The following is a 22,850-nucleotide window of genomic DNA, read 5'->3' as shown; positions in this document are numbered from 1 at the left end:
TTGTGTCGTGCCGTAATCCAGCTAACAGTGGAAGTTACAAACTGATTCAGCCGAGGACGCAGGTTCAAAACTGAGTCACGTCTTTCGGATGGTGACGTTAAAGGTCGGTCCCCAGACGTAAATAATCATATCTGATTGATACTTTTTTTTATTTATTTTTTTAATTTTTTTTTAAAACAATTTTGTTTTATTTCTCCAGATGTGTAATACAAACCATGACATACAATTGAATAAAATAAACGTGTTCAATATTGATGCTTTTACATAAACATAATTAAACTCAAACTTATTTGCAGTATAATATAACTTAGCAACAAAGTAAACGTATAAGTACCTAAACATAATATGTCAATTGTAAATGTTATTTACTTATATATTACAAAAAAAAACAAATCTGGAGATACACGTCTGTAAAAACCCAATTACACACACACATACACACACACACACATACACACGCACACCCACACACACACACACACTTCCAATACACCACCATCATAAACAAATTTGGGAATTCTTCTAACTTTCCCACGTGAAACTTCAATTTGCCAAGCATCACAATAAACTTTCACTGCGTTTATGACTTTTTGCAACTTTTCAGGAGTTTCTGCTAGAATAACAATTGTGTCATCAGCATAATACTGACAAAGAAAGTAGATCCTTACATATTTCATTACCATCAAAAGGAAACTTATTTTTTACTAATAGTATTGGAAAATTCTAAGCCCTTACGAGTTTCCAATAGATTGTTGGAAATCGTTCAAATAATTAGCAAATAAGAGAGGTGATAGGTTTTCACCTTGACGTACCCCAATATTGCATGTAAATAAATTGGACATAATATCTCCCTTGTAATATTGAGGGGGGATATTCTCCAGATTTCACCTGTCAGGATGCACTTTCCAATTTTGTTTTGGTCCCGGCCCCCCCCCCCCCCCCTCAGTGTTATTTAGGGTACGCATATGCGTGTTCCAACCGACCCCCCCTTTTCAGCAAAAGTCCGGTGTGTAAAGTCAATACGGCTCGACCTTTTTCTTTTGTATACGAGCCTTTTACAGCATCCCCCCCTTTTCAGCAAAAGTCCGGTGTGTAAAGTCAATACGGCTCGACCTTTTTCTTTTGTTACGAAAAGGACATTTTGGCAACACGCATGCGGTCATTTCGAAACCTGAGTGGGGGGGCCGGGGTTTTGGTATATGAACCATTTAATATGCTTAATGGAGAACTAGGCCTACACTGCTCCTACTTTATTTCTTGTGTCTAATTTTAGTCACGTTTTCCTGTAAGTTAAATATAAGTCAATTATTTCAAGCTGTTTCCAATGAAGAGAGTTGAATCATTCATAGTTCATAGCACACGCGATTTAGCACCTATTAATGTTCCTTATAACATTAAAAACGTTGGCTACTGGCGCCCTCTGTAGAGCAAACACTGCCTAAGTGGGTCCCCTTTTTCTTGTTGAGCTGATTTCATGAGATAACCCCCTGTTAGTGACCATGCATGGAGGTCTTATCCCTCCTGGCCAAACTAGTGCAGATAGGTTTTAAGAAGTAAAAGTTTGTGTTGATAGAAACTAAAACGCGCGTCGTCGAGATCGAGGTCACTACTTTTGTTGTCATTTTCGTTTTTGCACCACCTGCCGCATTCATAAACGACTCGTGCAGCGAAGTAAGTTTTTTGTACCAGGATCTGTAATGTCACCGCTTGGAAAAAAACTGACAGACATTTATTCATGAAATTTGTTATCATGTTATCCTCAAATTTCTTGGGATGTAGCTGATTCCATTACCTCAGAAACAATGGAAGCGAGTACAAGTGGACAAGGAACTTCTAACATCCATTTGGATTTAAAATGCAAGGTCTGCGAGAGGGAGTTTTCGGCCGATGTGCAGCCGCGAATGTTGCCTTGCCTTCACACTGTTTGCGCCCAGTGCCTGGCGAACGTGACGAACAACACCGCGCTGGCCAGCGGGCAGCAGGGAATCCTGGCCGGATCTGGAGTTGGTAAATAACGAATTTAATCATGTTAATAGGCAGCAATATACGTCTGGTATGGAGAATTCTTGGCATTTTCATCAAATAAGCCACTGCTTACTCACTTTGTTTATGCCTAGTTTATGCAATAACATGACGACATGTCTACTCTGAACATATTTAACAAAACAGGCAATGTAAAACGTAGACCATGTAGACCCCTACACAAAATTACAAAGTTCATGTCTATTCTAATGATAGCAATGGAATCGTAGAATCAGTTGACCAATTTGATGGCTAGGTCATAGTATACAATGTGGTTGATAATGATATCACAGAGCCTTAATTGGTACCCATTTTCATGCATGAAATATGAATTGAATGATGTAAACAAAATCTAAAAATAAGATAGACTAGACCTAGTCTAGATATGTTAACTAGTCTACACAGTACGTCTAGGTCTAGTCTTGTAATCACCCATTCCCATACCACGAAGAAGTTTGCACATTGAGCGCTGTACATTGAGTTTATGCGCTCCCATTGGCTGATCCATTCGATTGGCTTCGCATAAATTTAAGTGAGAGAGGGCCTACTAAACCCAGCAGAAATTGCAAATACATGCAGTTTTCATGAAAATGCATGTTTTTGCATTGCTGATATCGTCGCCTGACTGGCATAAGGGCGTTAGCTCGAACTTCAGGTAAAAAATGAAGCGTTTAATAAGCAAAAGGGCGTTGGCACTAAATCGCCTCAAACTCTTATAAAACTGACTTATTTCTGAGAAAAAAATTGTGGCCGTGTTCTAGACCCTACTAGAACATTTCTATTTGCATTTAGAATTTGAAACCAATTTCCGGGATGGAAAGTAGTTTAAATAGAAAACAAATCTTTAAATGCGAATAATTTAAAAAGTAGTTTTCGAGACGCTCGCTGCTCGCGCGCTAATGCCCTTCTGCCAGCCGGCCGACGATATACATATGTGATACTTAACAACAATAGCAATAAGTGTAAAAAGGCATGTGCAGGGAGTTTGCTAAATTCGTACTCCATGTTTGCACCCTAGTTCACTAAACTAATTGCCATTATAGTTATTATTAATCCCAAAACAAAAGTACACTGTGTGTGTACCTTCCCAGTCATTCACTTTACATGCAGTTTTTAATTTTTATGTGAAAAAATGTGGAGAGAAAGAACAAGGATACCATGTCTAGTTTCACCATCAACCATGCATGCAGTCAAATATGCACTTATTTACAAACAAGGTTGTTTTTAAAAAATTTCTTTGGAAAACTTCATGTTGAGACACTTCTCACAGTTTTTTTGTAGATGAACGAGCTTTAATAGAGACTTGTATTTTGTGTTGATAGTGAAAATAAAAAGAAACAAATCAGAATAGTGCATTTACGCATGTGAGTCGTCAAACAATAACCAGTGACAGTGGCTTGATTTTCGAGACGTGCAAGAAGGGCAGATAACTGAAATCTGTCAACCTTCCCCATAGGCCCATACATAGACGGTACACCTTGTTGTAAGCACAATGAAAGATAATCCGAAAGTTTGAGTGAAAACAGACCATTATTAACGATATTGGAAAATACTGATCTGATAGATTCCTTAATTCTCCCAACTATAGTATTACAATTGAATTACATTTTAGTTGAATGTAGATCGTCACAAAGCAAGGAATTGGCTTTACATACCATTCCAGACATTTAAGTGTTGAAAGATTTTTAAAAGCCTGTCTTATTTCATGGAAATACAGTTAGGACAATTCAAAAATGGTTGGGAGAATTGACTGGTAGAGGGTGTTGCACAGTGATACCTTCAAAGAAAACCATAAATATCTTTGTGGTTTGAGAATTTTTTGAGGAGTTTTCACATGTTAGAGGGTTGTACAGTAGAAGGAATATATTTCATACAAAAATGACGCAGTTTTTTCATCAACCTTCAACAATGTAATACTGAGTCACTTTAAGATGATGGTAGTAACTGTAAATTGAAATTCACTTTATTTTTCCAGTTATAGCCAAATGCCCCATTTGCAAAGATGACATCCGTAGTTTAGACGATATCGTTGAAGACACGTGGACGGTTCCTATGGCCACAGCTCATAGCATGTCTGGAGGGGAGATGCTTTGCCATAACTGTGATGCCAATGCGCCGGCTACCAACTTCTGTGTAGATTGTCCAGGAGGGCTCTGTGATCCCTGCGTTCTGGTAAGTTGGTTGCTCTCTTAACCCATAGAGTACCGAAGCTGTGACATCATTCAAATCTATTTTTAGAATTTCTCAATTTTTTTTCCTTCATTTTCTGGAAGAGCATAAAAAACATATTCAATTGGTTTTCAAAATTTGGACATTATATTTGATGCGCTTTCGGAAAATGAAAAAAAAAGGAGAAATTCTAAAAATTGATTTTTGATGACGTCACACTCCACCACTATATCAGTTTAGAGTATCCTACTGATTAAATGAGTCAGTTCTTCCTCAAATTGGCAACATTTATTTGTATTTTTCACTCTTTCACAATAGATGGAATATAATAAGTTACATTTCATACAAAAACTACGCAGTGTTTCCATCATCCTTCAACAATGTTTAATACTGAGTCACTTTAAAGGTAAAGACCAGTTATGGTCATGCAATTGCATTGTGAAAGAAACGTTGTGGAATCGATCAGAAAAGGTTGATCATCTAGCATCTAGCATCTGCAAGGTTCTGGAATCATTAAAATGATAAGAAAATTGGCCCTTTCTTTGTAAAGTTACAAGCACTATACACAGAAAGATGTATATGGGACTACCCTATATCTCTCACAGACCATGAGAGAAACGAATTTACCAAATATATGAATTAGTAGGCGGTTTCCCCGGCAAATTTGTTATCATCATGTATTAGTCAAAACATATTCTTTCACATGATTGCTAATGAGAGCTTCCATTTCATTTTTTGAAATTGGGGCGTTTCCAATACTGGTCTTTACCTTTAAGTAACATTTGGGTCTCTGATTGCTCTTGTAGCTTCATGGGAAGGTACGATTCCTGAGAGACCACGTCATCCAACCAAGGTCCGAAGAGAACACGGTCAGCCACATCGTCCAGCCACCTTTCTGTACCATTCACCCCAAGGAAAGACTTCAACTTTACTGTGAGAAGTGCGTTAGACTGACGTGTCGGGATTGCCAGCTGGTGTCCCACAAGGATCATTCGTGAGTGTCCTGGGGGGTGTTTCACAAAACTTTTCATCAGTGACAAATGACAGTTTTTGTTATAAGCTACTGAAATCCTTGCTTCTGATTGGTTATCAGCAGATTTGTCACTGATTTTTGTCATTTGTCATTGTGAAACAGGCCCCAGTTATTCAATTCAATGTGGTTTATTAGAAATACAGTCACACCTGCTTAAGTGACCACCTGTCTACAAAGACCACATTTTGTTGTTTCCCTTGAAAATGGTTTCTCATTGAAACATGTCCTAAAGGAACCTGTACATGAAGACCACCTGCCTAAAAAAGACCACTTTTCTTGTCTCCCTTGGGTGGTCATCATAGACAGGTTTCACTGTACAAAGCAGTAGTCCAGGGACTAATTGCACAATGTATATAATGTAAAAATGGTCATAAAAATATGATCATTGATTGAAACATAAAGAAAATTAACGAGAAATTAAAGTACATAAAATATAGTTCTAAAGTAATTGCCTTTTCTTCGGAAATCGTATAGTGTGCAATGGGCTTTATACGAAACTCAGAGGTCCACGTTATTTGATTTCAAAGTGAGTTCAAGATTTGTCCATGCCATTACAAAGATTAAAGGGAAAGTCCACCCCCAAAATAAGTTTGTTTCGATAGAGGCAGAATAATAAGAAAATCAGGTGAGTGAAAGTTTGAGCAAATTCTGAATGAAAATAAGAAAGTTATGAATTAATGAAGTTGTGATCAATCAAATACAAATTGGCAACGCTGTGACTTATCATACGAGCTCTCCTTCATTTGCTCAGTGCATAATATTCCATAAAATCATGTTTTCTTCGTTATTGATGACGGCATATATATTTGTTCCTTGCAGGGGGAGTATAGAAACATATTTGCAATTATCATATTTAGGGTGCATGTATGGTTGAAATTTTTCTTGAGGGAAAATAAAAATTTTAGATTTTTTTAGTACTGAGCAAATGGAAGTTGAGCTCGCATGATACGTCATAGAGTTGCCAATTTGTGTTTGATTGATCACAACTTCAAAAATCCTAACTTCCTTATTTTTAATCGGAATTTGCTCAAACTTTCACTGACTTGTTTCTCTCATTTTTCTACTCCTATTAAAACTAACTTAATTTCAGGGTGGACTTTCCCTTTAAAGATTTGTCCATGGCAAATTAAATCCTAAGTTGTAGAAGTTTGTGAATAGTGAGCACCTCAAACCAATAATTCCCACAATATGAAGTACATGTGGTTCCTACAAAGAGGCCTGTCATTACCGTCCCCCTATTTTCCTATCAGGTACCAATTCTTAACGGAAGCAGCGGCCAGTCAGCGCTTGACCATGAGACGCTTCATCCAGGAACTGCAGGAGAAGCGGAAGAATGCCAAGGTGATGAAGAATAATATTCAGATCATCTACAAAAAGATGAAAGACCAGGAATCCATCATTCTCGGCAGGATTGATGAACTTTTTAACGGGTGAGATAAACGATGTGTTTCTACAGGGTGTCAGATACGTGGAGGGAGGGGGGGGGGCATTTTATGCTCCTCTTTTAAGTGTAGACCACTGACTAAATATTTTTTCTGGCCAAGGGGGGGGGGGGGGGAAGCTCTTTGATGGTTGTCTGTAGACTTAAGATTCCTTTGTAATCCGGGCCCTGTGTCATAATATTTGTAAATTAATAACAAATACTAAATTTCTGCCACAAATCTGCTCTAAGCCAATCAAATACAACAATTTCAATAGCTTATAACAGCTATTGTAACTCTTTATTGATAACAAGTTTTATGAAGCAGGGCCCAGAAAGGTTAAAAAGAGTAATGTGACTAAAGTTTTCGTTAATCTTTTGTATTTTAGAATAAGAAGCGCAATTGATGGCCAAGCAACTGCTCTGAAGACTAAGATCCAGAGCAGTACCGAAAACAAGTGCCGTACCCTGAAACAACAGCTGATTGAAGTTGGTACAGTAGATTCGGCTCTGAGTCAGTGCTACCGTGTCATCCACAATATCATGACCAGTGAGAACGATGTGGCAGCCCTGCAGCAGAATCGGCTGGTCAAGCGACGAGTGGACCTGGTGCTGAGGACACTTCTGACACGGCAACCCGTGACGGAACTGGCCCTCCAGTTCAAGCAAACGAACGTTCCGACGCGGGACGCCTTTAAGTCCATCGGCTCTATTGAAGGCATGGAGAGCAAGGTCCTCTTCGGTCCGCCAGGTCAGCAACAGATAAGACAGAACCAAGGGTTTCCTCATAACATGCAGCCGGGTTTGGCTTTAAACAGAGCTGCGCTGGTGCAACAGCAAGCGCAACTGCAAGCGCAACAGCAGGCGCAACAGCAGGCGCAACAGCAGGCACAACAGCAGGCACACATGCAACAACGGCAATTGCAACAGCAGCAAGGTATCAATCATGCTCTCTTTAGCCAGAGATCGATAGGTGAACAACTTGCCCGCGTCAACCGGCCTACAGTTTGTGCCCCAACTATCCACATCCCACGCGGACTTCAAGCTCAGCAGCAGCAGCAGGTCAGACCGGCCATGCAAACCAATATCTTGCCAGTGTTGACCAACCCACAAAACACAATGGGGATTAGACCTAGCACGTCCACTCAGCTCACCCATGGGCTTCCCACTTCCATGCAGCCCGTAGGTCCTCCGAACGTAACCGTCACCAGTGCTATGACCTTCGGAGATCTGACCACAGCTCAGAGGAAGCAGCTGATGGCTCAAGTCAAGCAGAATCAAGCGCTCAACGCAAGATCACCCCCTTCGGTCAGTCCCAGCGCTGCCACGGCCGTACGCAACACCAACTCCGCTTCACCATCCTCCATGGGCGCCACGACCGTACGCAACACCAACTCTGCTTCCCCGTCCTCTATGATCGCGCCGGCTAACGACACTTCAGGTCCGAGGATTCTCAGTGTCAAGAGCGAACGGAGACCTTCCAAGAGTGATTCTGAGCGATCAAGCTGCCGTTTTGAGAATCAGAGCAGTGGCAGCACTATGATAGGGAATGGTCTCCAGGACACTCAACCTTCCTCTTCAGGACTGGAGATGCAGCAGGGAAGTGATAAGACCAGGTACGCTGTCTAGTTGTTCAGTACTACAGGCATGTATGAAGTCATTAGCAAAATAGAATTAGCTAAAGATTTTTTGTTTTATGTTTATCTCTAAGGCATTATCAACAAAATCTTGTACTTGTAATAAACATCAGATACAGCTCATGAATGTCTGAAGGAGGTTTGCACTGATGTGGTAATGACAGGAATGTATTTTCTAGTTAAATGTAAGATTTTAAAAGGTTATACATTCCTTTTTCTCTGCTACAGCCCTTTCCAAATAATCTGGTAGGGCTGGAGGAAGCATATTTTTAGCCAATTAACAAGAGGACCTGATAAACTTGTTCAGATATGGCCGGTATGTTTTGTTACTTGCAAATAAATGGCAGCTGTGCGCGACAAGAGACTTGTGCGTATTCATTGAGCTCTGTGTTATAAGATAGAGAAATGTGATGCGTATCACACTTTAGGTCATCATAAAAAAAGTTGTGGTTTCGCCGCATCATACCCAAACGAGCCAAGAGGGGAAAGTTTCTATGAAGGGGTTTTTGTTCTTATCCTAGCCCCTTCACTTCCGTTACCCTATAATGCCATCTGTGTTCCGTCTGTTATAGGATCAAAGGTCATATTTTAGAGGCTGTCTTTTGTGCGCTCTAACTGCCACATTTCTTGACAGATTTCTTTCAAATTTTGTATGGATGAGTATTGTGATAGTGCCGGGGGATACATTTGCATTGCCACAATATTTCTAGTTATAATTATTATTCTTATATTCTTTAATCTTCAGTCCTGTCCAGTCAGATGTTCAGATGGGTGGAACGCCCGAAAGACCAGACCAGCAGATGGGCAGGACCCCACCCCTCACGTCTTCGGCCACGAGTCCGGACGCTTTGGAAGACATCCTCGGCATTGACCTTCCCGTCCAGGTGAACGCTTCGGACATCATTGGGGACATCATGGATGAGGTGGCACTAGAGACGAGAGACAGCGGAGAGTCCGCGGACAACTCAGATCCTGCTCCTACGAGGGAGAGTACATCGGAGGAAACATCTGGATCAGCAGCAGAGGCGTCGGGAGATGGAGCTGGATCTGTTGCAGAGGCATCTGGATCTGGAGCGGGATCCGTTGCAGGGGCTTCTGGATCTGGAGCGGGATCCGTTGCAGAGGCATCTGGAGATGGAACAGAATCTGTTGCAGAAGCATCTGGAGATGGAGCAGGGCCTTCTGGATCTGGAGCGGGATCCGTTTCAGAGGGATCAGGGTCGGGAGCAATTGCACCAGGAGAAGGCAGCTCCGGAGATCCAGGAGTCGTAGAAGCTTCAGGGTCTGGAGCAGCCAGAGCAGTAGGTAGCGAGGATGTTGAGAAACACGGCAAGGAAAAGCTGAGTCGTATCCGAGTCTTTCTGAATGAAATGGTGAGTGCTGCCATCAAATATAACTTGACTTCAGCCTCATTCAGATGATTTAGTAAACAATAGCGGTGTAATACATTGCTGGAAAAAAAAACTCCGGCTTTTATGACAAAAAGTAAGCCAACGGAAAGAACGAAATGAATGAAGAAAATGAATTGCAATATCACGGGACTTGAGAAAAAAAGAGAGAGATCACTACTTCTACTACTACTTCTACTGCTGCTGCTACTACCACTAACTACTACTACTACTACTACTACTACTATCACTATTACTACTACTTCTACTACTTCTACTACTATTATGCAAACTACTTCTATGTATACTACTACTTCTACTACTGCTACCACCAATGTTCTCTTTTTTTCCCTTTTTGTCCTCCAATAGGATGATAGCATGCATGAGGCAACCAAGGAGAGTATAGCAGCTTTCTGGAAAGGTGATGTCAGCTGGGAAGAGGTCAGTTTAACCCTTTAAGTGCCGTTGGTTTAAAGCCACACTGCACTACTTGCGCCCTCTATGTAGCAAACAAAGCCTAATCGGTCCCTGTTGGTCCCCCATGATCCCCTTTTTTTTAATGTTAATTGAAAGCTGATTTGATGAGATAACCACCTGTCAGTTACCTTGCAGGGTGGTCTAATCCCCCCTGGTTAAACTAGTACAGACAGGCTTTAAGCTGTAGCAGTTCAGAGTTTTGTTAAAGGGGAAATCCATCCTGACATTAAGTTGTTTTTTATTTTCCTCTTCTTTTGTCTACTCCCAAACACCATCACAAAAATGCATGACTCAGGAGGATCTTTTCTCGTGAGAGGATATATATTTAGCAAATAACTACCGCTGGTGAAGGTGATGGAACAAACTATCACTTCCGAGGCGATTTGGATGTAGCTATCTTTCCGAAGCGAAGCTGAGGAAAGATAGCATATACATTCTGATCGACGAGGATGTGATAGTTTGCCATCGCCTGAAACCAAAAGGTGATTATTTGCTTTATATTCCACATCTAAAACAATTTAACTACAAAAAGAAAAGGACGTGTATGCATCTACATAAAAGACACCATGCCCAAATTCACACCAAAAAAGTTAAACAGTTTATAACCCAACCCCTTGAGGGTACGGTGCGCGCATGTGTTTGTTTTAATTGCGCTCATTGGTAACGCGCACTTAATTACGCCTGTTTTAGTGCGCTTTTGGATAACCTTCAGTGAAAGTGCGTTGCCCTTTGTAGATAGTACCTCTATCTTCTGTAAAAGTGCGTTGTCCTTTGTAGTAGTACTATCTACAAAGGGCAACAAACTTTTTGCTTCTCCCATCAGTGATGGGCGAACTATCTTTGATCACATGATTTACTTATGACCAATCGTAGAGAAAGATTCTTAGTATGTGGAATATAAATATATATATATATATAAATATGATAGTATACTTTCCATGCTATTTTTTCAGCGTACAGAAACAACTTTCCTCCTCTTTCAACTTCTCCGCTACACCATCACCAAAAATATATGACTCGGGAGTGTCTTTTCTCGTTAGAGGATAAATAATGGAATGTTTTCCATGCTATCTTTGCAGAGTATATAAACAAATTTCCTTCCTCTTTTGTCTCCTCCCAAACACCATCATTACAGCGTGATGACCAAGGCAAGCCTAGGAGACAGGTGATTGTGGGAAGTCTGTATCGAATGACGAGCAAGAAGTACAGTCGGGAGGGGTGGCCTAGCAAACTCCACATCAAAATGATGCATTCAGGAATGCTCGTAAGTATCGTGATTTGAAAGTTTTTAAAGATAAACTTGAGTTCTGGTAAAAAAGAAAATGAATTCTCACAGAATCAAACAAAACTTACACTGAATGTTCAAGATTACAAATAAATGTCATTTGCCAAACAATGTTGGTAGAAAATATATACTGGATGAGTAATGAGCATAGAAAGATAAGGAAACCAAGGTATAGTAGCCCCGACACCATTTGTGTAGTCCCATATACATCTTTCTGCATACAGTGCTTGTTACTTTACCAAGACTGGGCCAGATTTATTATGATTTTGATGACTCCAGAACTTTGCAGTACACACCAATACTTACATGCTGCATGATCAACCTTTTCTGATCCATTCCACACCTTTTCTTTCACAATGCAATCGCATGACCAGAACTCAAATTCATCTTTAAATCACATCCAAAGGGAAAAGTTACCTGCAACAGTTTCAATGTTTAGAGTTCAAATATATTCCTGAGATTTAAGTAAGCTGCCAATTTTCCGATCGCCAGTATTTTTCTGCGTCATATATGTTAGATGGCTGATATTATGGTAAGTATAGTTGTCTGAAAGTCCTTATATCACATCCAAAAGGAAAACTTACCTGTGACAGTTTCAACGTCTAGAGTTCAGACATCTTCCTCTGACTTAAGTAAGCTGCCAAATTATCAATAGCCAATAGTTGTCATTTTGGTGATTACTGCATCGTATGTGTCAGACGGCTGATATTGGCGGCTTACTTCAGTCTGCCAATTCGTGTCTGAACTCTAGACATCGGAATTGCAACAGGGATTTTTTTTCTTTTGGATACATGTGATATTTTGAACCATTATTGCAACCGTCCTGATGGAACATAGAGATCAATGCAATCAATCTCAAAAATTAAATAATAATGATAATAATAATGAACGTTATTTGTATAGCGCATATCACTCACATAAAGAAAGTCCCTATGCGCTTAGAAAAGAAGGAAAAGGGCGGAATAAAAATGAACATTTATGCCTGATACATGAAAATAATTAATTACAAACAACAATAATGATACACAATTCCTACATAGCTTACATGTAATACATTGTAAATTCAGGTAATACAAATTTAAACATAAAAAAACATGACAATTAAATGAAAAATAAATTAAATATTAAATATGTACATACTATAACCAAAAAAGTCACTAAACAGCTGGAACAAAACTAACAATTTACGAAAAGATAGGTCTTCAACAGAGTTTTAAATGATTCTGTTCTGCTTGCCTGTTTGACAGCATCAGGCAAGCTGTTCCACAATTTGGCCGAAGAATTTCATTCCATAATATTTTGTTTGAGTGCTTTGAGCTACTAGGAGGGATTTACTATTTGATCTTAAGTTTCTGGTAGGGGTACATTGTAGAATGAGATCTTGGAGGTAAGACGGGGCTGTACGGTTTAGGCATTGATATGTCAGTAAAAGGATCTTATAATTAATACGGGACTTAACTGGCAGCCAGTGCAATTGTTTAAGTATGGTTGTTATATGTTCTCTGCGTTTAGTTCTAGTGATTAGTCTGGCTGCTGAGTTTTGGATTCTTTGTAATTTATTGGTGTGAACATCAGGAAGAGAATAAAGTAAACTATTGCAAAAATCTATGCGAGATATAACCAGGGCATGAACCAGCTGCTTAGTAGCTTCTTTGGTTAGGAATTGGCGGATTTTTCCAATTTTGTGCAGAGCAAACGAACTGGTTTTACATACATTATTGACTTGAGCTTTCATTGTAAGATTTTTATCTAGCTGCACGCCAAGATTTCTAGCGGCATCGACACATTTGATAAGGATATTGTCTATTTCTATGCCATCCATCTGGTTACTTTTCCTGAATTTGCAGGTGAAATGTAGAACCTCAGTTTTGTTACAATTGAGTTTAAGATCATTTTTATTAGACCAATTGATGATATCGTTCACACACACTTGTAGTCTGTCAATGATATTAGATTGCTCATTACTCTTTAAGGTTATATACATTTGAGTGTCATCCGCATACATCATACAGTTTATGTTGTGATGATCGATGACATCCTGAAGAGGAGCAGCATACAGACTAAACGCTAAAGGTCCGATGACAGTACCCTGAGGTACCCCATACCAGGTGTAGTAAGTACGCGACTGCGATTCCCTATGATTACAGAGTGTCTCCTGTTCTGAAAGTATGATTGAAACCACTTCAACGCATTCTTGCAGATTCCATAGCGCCTTTGTAGACGGGAGATCAATGTTTCATGATGGATGGTGTCGAAGGCTGACGAATAATCCAAAAGTAGTAACACAGCTTCATTTCCTCTGTCAAGGGCCAGCAGTATGTCATTAACAACTCGGAGAACAGCAGACTCGCAACTGTGATAGGGCCTATACGCGGACTGCATACTTGCATACAGGTGATTTTCTACCAGATGGTCTTGAATCTGCAAGTTCACCAGTCGCTCAATGGTTTTTCCCCAGGAACTGGATGTGAGCAATAGGTCTGTAACTTCCTAGGTCCTCTGAATCCAGTTTGCTAGCCTTTATCAGTGGAGAAATGTTCGCAAGTTTCAATACATCTGGAAAACAACCATCACGTAGAGACATATTTGCAATGCGAGTAATCACTGGACTTAGTTCATTTACACACTTCTTTACAAGATCAGTGGGCATAGGGTCTAAGCCGCACGTGGTAGAACGTGATCTGGTAATCAGACCTGCAACTTGACTGAAGAACACAGTCAAACTCATCAAATCTTTGGTCCGTTTCTACATGGGAAATATGAGTGAGGTCACTGCTGGAAGCATTATCAAGTGACTTGATAATATTTTCAGATTTCTCAGCAAAGAATGAACAGAATCGATTAATCATACAATCGATTGCTAAGCAATGTGTTACTGAGCCCAGTTCTTTGAAATGGAGGATAAATATTGATGCATTTTATGATGTTAACAACAATAATGGTGATTATGATAATAATAATGATAATAACAACAACAACAATAATAATAGATGTGTTGTAGACCTATGTTTTGATATTTAGCACTGTGTTTTCATGTTTTTCCATTCTTCAGAAACCCTTGATTGATTTGATGAGGGATCATCAACTCTTCTTTCTCAAATGTGATCAGGAATGTAAAGAACTCTATCGAAAACTGGTTGCTATCTTCAAGAATAAAGATGTGGTAAGTATTTAGAGTTTTAAGACAAATATGGTGTCCTTGTTTCGTGGTCTAGTGGACACGTCAGTAGACTAGAATACATGGTTCCTGGTTTGAGTCCCAGAATATTGCCCAGGGAGCAGAGCATGCACACTATCATGTGCGGATTAGCACTCAAATCCAACAACCTTGGTAATAATGAATACAGTGTAAAGCGCTATGCAATCGTGACTACCAGTATTAATATTATTTGGGTAAAGTTGAATGTTTGTGGAATCGAATGGCCAGTAAAATGATATGCCTGCCAGGACACTTGGTAGTCATTGATACAGTTTGCTAGATGGATGATTTAGAAGAAAAGCTGTTTTCTTTGTTTTGGTTTTACCTAAAAGGAAAATAAATTGCATGTGATACCATATAGAGTTGTAGCAATCAGGAGCCCCTTTTCATTTATTTCGGCTAAATATTAATAGCTCCATACTTGATTTACTTTGAATTTTTTTCATGCTGGGCATTGTTTTTCTTCTTCTTTTTTTTTCTTTTTTTGCCAAGGATAATAGTGCATATAATAACTGTTTCCCCCCCCTCCTCATTTTTTCCTCCATCTCTTCCCCCTTGCCATCTTCCTCGGTCTCCCCCATTTCTCTCCATTCTCTCTCTATCTTTCTCTCTCTCTTCTTTTTTACTATTCTCTCTGTCCTCTATTCTACCTCCTCTCTCCCTCCCCTCCTTCTCTCCCTCCCCCCCCCCCCTCTCCCCCCCCCCCCCCCCCCCCCCCCCCCCCCCCCCCCCCTTCTCTCCCTTCCTCCTCTCTCTTTCTCCCATCTCTCTTCTCCTTTCTTAAACTTCTTTCTTTCATCCTTTCCCCTCCCCTTCCCTCCCCTCCCCTTCTCCTCCCTTGCTCCCTCTTTTTTCCCTTCTGTTTCTGTGTCTCCCTCTCCGACTCCCCCTCTCTCTTTCTGTGTTGTGTCTCTCCCTTGCCTCTCTCCCATTCTCCATCTCTCTCCCCCTCTCTGTCTTTCCTATCCAACAGTTTGGTGCCATTCGACTGTACTCCAAGCCAGAGATTATCCTCTTACTCTTCTACTCTCACAAGCATCAAAAGTTCTTCATCGTCTGCCCCCAACAGAGGGAGCAATTCTCTATTGGCTTCGTCAAAACCATGGAAAAGTATTTCAAGGTGCAGCGCAAAGGAGCGGTGAGTTTAACATTTTGATGATGATGGCTTCTTGTAAAGCACTAGTATCCACCTCTGCAGGGCACTTCTGACGCTTACTCTACAATGTCTCACACATTTAACGCTCTTGGGCGTGTCTTGTAAAGAGATACGATTGATTCAAATCAAGCTCAAGTCCTCCTTTCAATTGCAAGTTTGCAGTCTCCTAACTCTTATCTACAAAGTTGCGATTGATATCAACTCTTTGTTAGACGGGGCCCTTTTCAGTGTTGAAGGTTATTTTCTCTAAGTCTGTTTTTAGCATTGTTGTTGTTGAGATGATGTCATAGCTGGGAACAGGAAATTCTTGAGGGCTGGCTGACATGACCTTTGACATCTGTAGAGGCAGAAGGCTATTCCAGTTCTAGGACAATCACCCCCTGGCCAATTATCCCCCCCCCCCCCAAGAACAATTATCCTCAAGAAAATTACCTTCCAAGGACAACCACCCCACCCCCCCCCCCCATAAAGTCATTATTACCAATAGAAAAATAAAAACCAACTGATTATCAGGGTGGAATTCCCATTTAATAGACAGGGGGTAATTTTCCGGGTGGTGATTGTCCAGGGGGTAATTGTCCTGATATGGCTATTCCACTCTGCCAAATTTTCAATGACCATGTAACTTGTGAATTTCTGACCATGAGAGCAACACATGGTATTATAAGTTTGTCTGGATATTATTATTATTATTTCTTCAGTAATTGTGATTGCCAGCACGTTATAGTTGACTAAAACGTTGGTTGTTCATACAATGCATCTGCGATATAAAGCTAATGATTCAGGAAAGCAGCCAATCTGTCTTGGAGTGTTTGAGTTGATGCCCTTTGGACTGCAAGTATACAAATTCTTGTGTTGTCTGCGACGTAGATTCCATTTTGAGGGTTCAGTGACACAAAGATTTAACTCCATATTTTGCCAAAATTAGTATTTGATATCAAAATGTTCAGAAAATGTTGGCTTTCCAGGAAACACAAAAACGTAACTCCACCCAACACCTCATTGAAGTCAATGCCTAGTGAAACATAGAATAACTCCTGAAGGCCCAAGTGCTCAGTGATAAATAAACCACTTTTTCTCATATTGGCCAAAATGGAGTTACGTCTATGTGACACTGACCCCTGGATTTGATGTCATTTGAATTTCATTAACTTTGATAGAGTGACAAACCAAACCCAGAATCTTCCACGGTCAGTACGGCAGACGGGGACCCCGGCACCAGCGAAACAGCACCCACTTCAGGTGAGAAGCGACCAATCGACGAGGACGTTCCAAGTACGAGTCAGGCCGGGACGAGCAGGAATGGCGAGGAGAGCATAGAGCCCATACCAACGTGGAAGCAGGGTTATAAGCTTCGTAACGGCATGCAGTGCTCGCGGTCGGACGACCCCAACGACGATTGGTGCGCCGTCTGTAACAACGGTGGTAACCTGGTGTGCTGTGATAGGTGTCCGCGCGTCTACCATCATGAATGCCATGTCCCGCTGATTAGCGAGGTCCCAGAGTGAGTTGACAGAGGTCGAGCTTGATCCACGATCATTCTCCCTCTTCTTCCTTCTACTTCTTTTCTTCATGGATGTAATTTAAAGAGAAGGTTTAGTTCTGGGGAGAGGTGATAATAATTTGTGAGGTTATCATTGTTATTATGGAAGTGTGGAAGAACATCAGATTAAACATGTTCTCTGAAAAGCATGGTTCTTCAAATGCCTCCATATTCTAAATATGACAAGTAACAGTTTAAAAATGAGGCCTGATTTTTATGCCACATGTTTGTGTAGTCCCATATAAATCTTTCTGTGTAGAATGCTTGTTATTTTACCAAGACTAAAAGCAGTTTGGAAAGGTGAATTATGCAGTTCATAAGGATCGGTGTATACAGAAAGGTTTGAAATCACCAAAATGAGAAGAAATTTACTCACTCTCTCTTAAAAATCACATGGGTATATATGGGACTACGCACAATTGATTTGATTGTGTGATCCAAGCTTTACAGCTGTTTCTCCTCATATTTCAAATATGAGGGCATTTGAAGAGCCATCCTTTTCAGTGAACATTTTTACAATTTCTTCTGACATATAAAGAATAAGAAAGCTCCCAAATTATTTTGTTCATCTTTAGTAGAATGCCAGGTGAATTTCTTTAGGTTGATTTAAACATTCTAGCTGTACAGAAATATTTCTTCAAAGTAATTGTTACACTTTAAAGCCCCACTGTACTACTTGTAGTTACTTGCTACCTCTATATGAAAAAACAATGCCTAATCTGCGACCATTGGTCCCCCATGATCCACTTTTTCTTATGTTAAAATGAGAGTTGAATTGATGAGATAGCCACCTGCCAGTGACCACGCAGGGTGGTGGTCTAATCCCTCCTGGCCAAACTAGTACAGACAGGCTTTAACATGATTTTTCAAAACTTTCTATCAAGCAGGGATGATGACTTTGATTGTACCTTATGCTTTGACGTGGTAGCTGATGAGGAAGAAAACGTCAACAATGAAAACGCTGAAAAATTAGAAGGCTTCACCGCTAGAGAGTTCAAGGTACTTTCATTATCTAGAGTTCAATTTGATTTGATTTATTTATTTCTGTTCGATTTTCTTTTTCTTTTGCAGTTTTACAAATATATAACAAACAAATCATTGCAAATTCTATACATGATAAAAGAGTATAATTAGGATAAAGTACTGCTGGCTGTAACTAATCGAAAACATCAAACAGTTAGAGGGACATTTTTATCTAACAAATATCCTATTGATGATAGGGTTCTTGTATAGCGTTCAAGTTCGTCAGACTGGCGCCCCATTATATTTACCCTGCTTTAGCACTGCTGCCATGACGGTGCTCTAACTTTTTAAAGAATTAATTCCTGCCGGATCCCCATTTACTTCTTCTTCTTCTTCTTCCTGTTCTTCATCTTCATCTTTTTCTTCTTCTCCTCTTCCTTCTTTTTATCTTCCATCTTTGAGTAATTTGTATTATTGTGATGGATTTGATGTTGCTGTACTACTTAAAGGTATTGTTTAACAACGCAAAATCTAAGATGCATGGCCTTACCTGTTATTATCATCTGTGATGTGTAAAAGTGAAGCCCTAAAAAAATTGCGCTTCGAAATGATTGACTTGTAAAAGTCATGGGATTCCTGACTGACCTAAAGGTTTATAATTATGATTGCAGCATGAGCTAAATCCAGGATTTTGTTTCAGAATATGAGGCAATGTTCCTGAGTAACTTTAAGATTTTTGTTATGCTTTTTATTTTCCATACAGCTATGTCAGAGGTTACTTCTTGAGATGTATTGCCTGGAGGATTCGCAACCCTTCTTAGAACCTGTGGGTCCAGAGGTATGTATGCCTAGATCATTCTAAGGGGAGTGGTTCACAAAGACTAAGATCGACTTTAAGTTGGACTTGACTATGGCAGGCAGTTCATGCCACTGTTTGCTCTCACCATAATACTGGCATTGGTCTCTAAAGGGACAGAATTTACCTTATTTGATAGTTCATTATTGGAGGAAAACATATTATCTAAAGATCATAATTGAAAAACCAATAGTGAGAGCAACCAGTGGCATGAATGGCCTTTCAAAGATAAGTCCAACTTAAAGTCGATTTTAGTGTTTGTGAAACAACCCCCTCACCTTGTTTTTAAAAGAATTTGAATTTTGAAAGACAATGGATGGAATTAATTCTGAACTGTTTATTGATGGAGTAAATGATGATGTTGATAATAATAATACATGTGGCAGTGATGACAATAATGATAGTGTTAATGATGATAATGATGATGATGAAAATGGTGGTGAATATGTAAATGGTGATTATTATAATCATCAAAATCACAATCTTATCTTCTTCATCCTCATCATTAAAATCATCATTATTGTCATCATTATCATTTTGATCACCATTATCATCATCATCATCATCATCATCATCATCAATATCATCACCAACATCATTTTCATCATGAATATCATCATCAGCATTATCATTTTCATCATCATCGTCACTATCACCAACTTCATGAACAATATTATTACTATTTGTCTACTATTTACAACTAGGCGTTGTGGCATGCGCCTGTAATTCAGCTAACAATCGAAGTTACAAACTGATTCAGCCGAGGACGCAGGTTCGAAATTGAGTCACGTCTTTCGGATGGTGACGTTTAAAGGTCGCTCCCAGACGTAAATAATCATATCTGATTGATACACTTCTGTAAAAACCAAATACACACACACACACACACACACACACACACACTGTAAATATAAATAAACCAATAAATCCAATGTACCTCTCTTTATCGTAGGTGACTGGCTACCTTGCAATCATCCCAATCCCTATGGATCTATCTACCATCAAGAGCAAACTAATCCAATGTACCTCTCTCTATCCTAGGTGACGGGCTACCTTGAAATCATCCCAATCCCTATGGATCTATCTACCATCAAGAGCAAACTGAGCCTGACCTCACCAAATAAGTACTTCTCACCCAGACAGATGGTCGAGGACCTACGGGTCATGTTCACCAACTGCTACCAGTATAATGGGGTGAGTCAACATGAGGCGTTTTTACTGTTTTTTAGAAAAAAATGTTTCATGAAGAAAACAAAAATTATTAAAGCATTCAAAACTGAGAAATATCAGCCAAAAGAGGGAGAAAAAAAATTCTGACCGACTGACCCATGTTTTTGGCACCGAAAGGGCAATACAACATCTTTTTTTAGGCCTAAGTGGGTGCTTTAAACCTTGGGAACTTACAACCAGTATAGTTGGCAGATGGCCAAGGACCTACGGGTCATGTTCACCAATTACTACCAGTATAATGGGGTGAGTCAACATGAGTTGGTGCTTTAAAGGTACTATGTCCAATTTGCAGGCCCAAAAAATAAAAAGGTTAAATTCCAAATGCATTTGAAAGATAATACTAGTTGAGAACTTTCCTCAAAACAAAAGGGCTTGTAAATGTGTTTAAATGGGAAAATAACAACCATTAGTTGTTGAATCAACTTACGTGATTGCAATCACTAAAGTCATAGTTTGATTTTCAGAACCTTGTACCAAATTATGGCCATTGCAAGAATCGGGTTATTGATGTAGACAAATGCTCATGTACCCTTTACAGCTCATTTTATGTATAATATTACCAAAGAAAAAAAAAAAAGTCAGTCAGTCACTCAATAGGGTCTGACAGTCAAGTCTACGAAGTAAACAAGTTTCCTTGCATAATAAGAATTTTAGGACACTGCTAACGTTTAATTTTCACAGATAGGACATACGTTACATGTTCATAATTCCTGCAAAGTTTTACAGAATTTGATGTTGGTTGCAAATGGGACATAGTACCTTTAAACCTTGGGAACTTACAACCAGTAATAGTTCGCAGGTGGTTTAAGACCTACGAGTCATACCGTAATAAGATGCCGTTCTTGTATAGCACATATCAAATTAGGATATAACGTTGATGTGCATCCAATTATGTTCACCAATTGCTACCAGTATATCTATATTCTCATCAATTGTATTATTCTGTATCCATTTGTATCTTGCTGATGTTTATAATCTGTAAATTTGTATTGACATGCAAACGGACAAATTTTCAATAATTGGACAGTCAAATTTGAATTGAATTGAATAATACGGTAAGTAGATGAGTAGAAACATTGAAAATTGGTTTACGAAATGCACAATGGAATCTGTGAATCTCAACTTTTGCCATTTTGCCCTTTATCTGTCACTTAGGAGACATCGGACTTGGGTAAGATAGCCCAGCATCTACAGCGCTACGCTTCCCGCTTCATGAAGCGCTACCTCCCAGAGTACATGGACTCCAACTTTGTCTCGTCCGCCAACCAGAGACACGAAGATCGGCCGAACAAGCGAAGGAAACAAGAGCACCCAACACCAGTATTTCACATCAGATAAGATACCTCCATAAGATGTGGTCATGTGATGCTAGTGAACCTTGACCTCCGATGACAGATTTTTCGTAGGAACTATTCGTAGGTGATAATCCTTTATCTGCAAACATTGAGAGGATATCGGCTAACCTGTTGTGATGAAGTAAACAGCATCCCATCATGCTTTACCCTTGGAATGTAATAGAGTGATTCTGTTTCCATGGTTTCTAGGATAAGGGTAGGACTTGACCGCCATAGCTGCTGGTCATCCAAGAGCTTAAGAAGAGAGGGTTATGTCTTATGTAATCAGACAGGTGGATGGCTGTCTCTGAAGCAAGGCTGGAATATTTAGACTAATGTTTAGCATAGTTGATGGCCCCCATGTGATAGCTGCTGACAGTGAGGGCACACTTCCATGTTCAGCTCTCTAAAATGGTGTACAGCTTCTGCCGACAGTATGAAGATACTTGAGTGAAATTGAAGAGGAGCCATTTTACATACTGCCTTCCAGTGTATAAAGCATTGGTCGTGTTGTAGTTTGTGAATGTTTTGGTCTTGTACAGCCAGTAGAAGGATCAAAACTAGACGCCCAACGGTAATCTCCACATGAGGAATTACATGAATTACATGGAGTATTGAGCGCGGCAATGTAGACAAGACAAACTAGGTTATGTTGACAGTATTATGATACCTTAACAAATATAGCATTGCTCATCATGTAGTTTGTGAATGTACGTTTGGTTTGCGGCAGTCTGTAAGAAAATGGTCAACAACCCGAAGTGTAATTTGTAGTGGTGGTTATTTTACCTGACTGCTAAGAAATCATAAATGCTAGTTAGTAAGCAACCCGAGGTTCCGACGGCTTTAGGTCCTTTCCGAGAGACCTGGTAATGAGGATTAATGCCTTACCAAAGGGCACTAGTGCATCGCCTTGGTTTTGAACCCGGGTCACCAGATTATGAGACCACTGCTCTACCAACTGAGCTGTCGAGCTTCCTCAGACGGCAATCTTCAGTTCCTGTATGTAAGGAGTTGCCGTACGAGGATGGCGTATTGAGCACGGCAATCAATCTAGATGGGCAAAGGAGCAAAAAAGACTGTAACCATGCAGGCAGAAGAATGGTGAAGGACCACTTCTTGGCTAGAGGCAGAGAACCTG

General features: G+C 39.9%; 1 protein-coding gene across 1 annotated transcript; it reads left to right on the top strand.

Moving 5' to 3' along the window:
• Positions 1-1,673: 1,673 nt before the first annotated feature.
• On the top strand, positions 1,674-22,850 carry LOC580275 (transcription intermediary factor 1-alpha). Its single transcript, XM_030989639.1, has 15 exons — positions 1,674-2,007; positions 3,998-4,194; positions 4,998-5,185; positions 6,475-6,654; positions 7,034-8,260; positions 9,027-9,654; positions 10,039-10,110; positions 11,282-11,410; positions 14,484-14,594; positions 15,604-15,768; positions 16,947-17,290; positions 18,217-18,328; positions 19,056-19,130; positions 20,190-20,342; positions 21,534-22,850. The coding sequence occupies exons 1-15, from the start codon at positions 1,803-1,805 to the stop codon at positions 21,714-21,716; spliced, it is 3,969 nt and encodes a 1,322-aa protein (XP_030845499.1). The 5' UTR covers positions 1,674-1,802; the 3' UTR covers positions 21,717-22,850.

Source organism: Strongylocentrotus purpuratus, unplaced genomic scaffold (assembly GCF_000002235.5).
Source record: "Strongylocentrotus purpuratus isolate Spur 01 unplaced genomic scaffold, Spur_5.0 spur5_scaffold_18, whole genome shotgun sequence".
NCBI lineage: Eukaryota > Metazoa > Echinodermata > Echinoidea > Camarodonta > Strongylocentrotidae > Strongylocentrotus > Strongylocentrotus purpuratus.
The sequence above is the reverse complement of the archived record's forward strand: the minus strand, read 5'-3'. Positions and strand labels throughout refer to the sequence as shown.

Excerpts from the sequence above, each read along its gene's own strand:
- LOC580275 (XM_030989639.1), top strand. The coding sequence starts at position 1,803 with ATGGAAGCGAGTACAAGTGGACAAGGAACTTCTAACATCCATTTGGAT. Across the intron at positions 5,186-6,474 it reads GTGTCCCACAAGGATCATTC|GTACCAATTCTTAACGGAAG; the intron begins GTGAGTGTCCTG and ends TTTTCCTATCAG. Across the intron at positions 9,655-10,038 it reads GAGTCTTTCTGAATGAAATG|GATGATAGCATGCATGAGGC; the intron begins GTGAGTGCTGCC and ends GTCCTCCAATAG.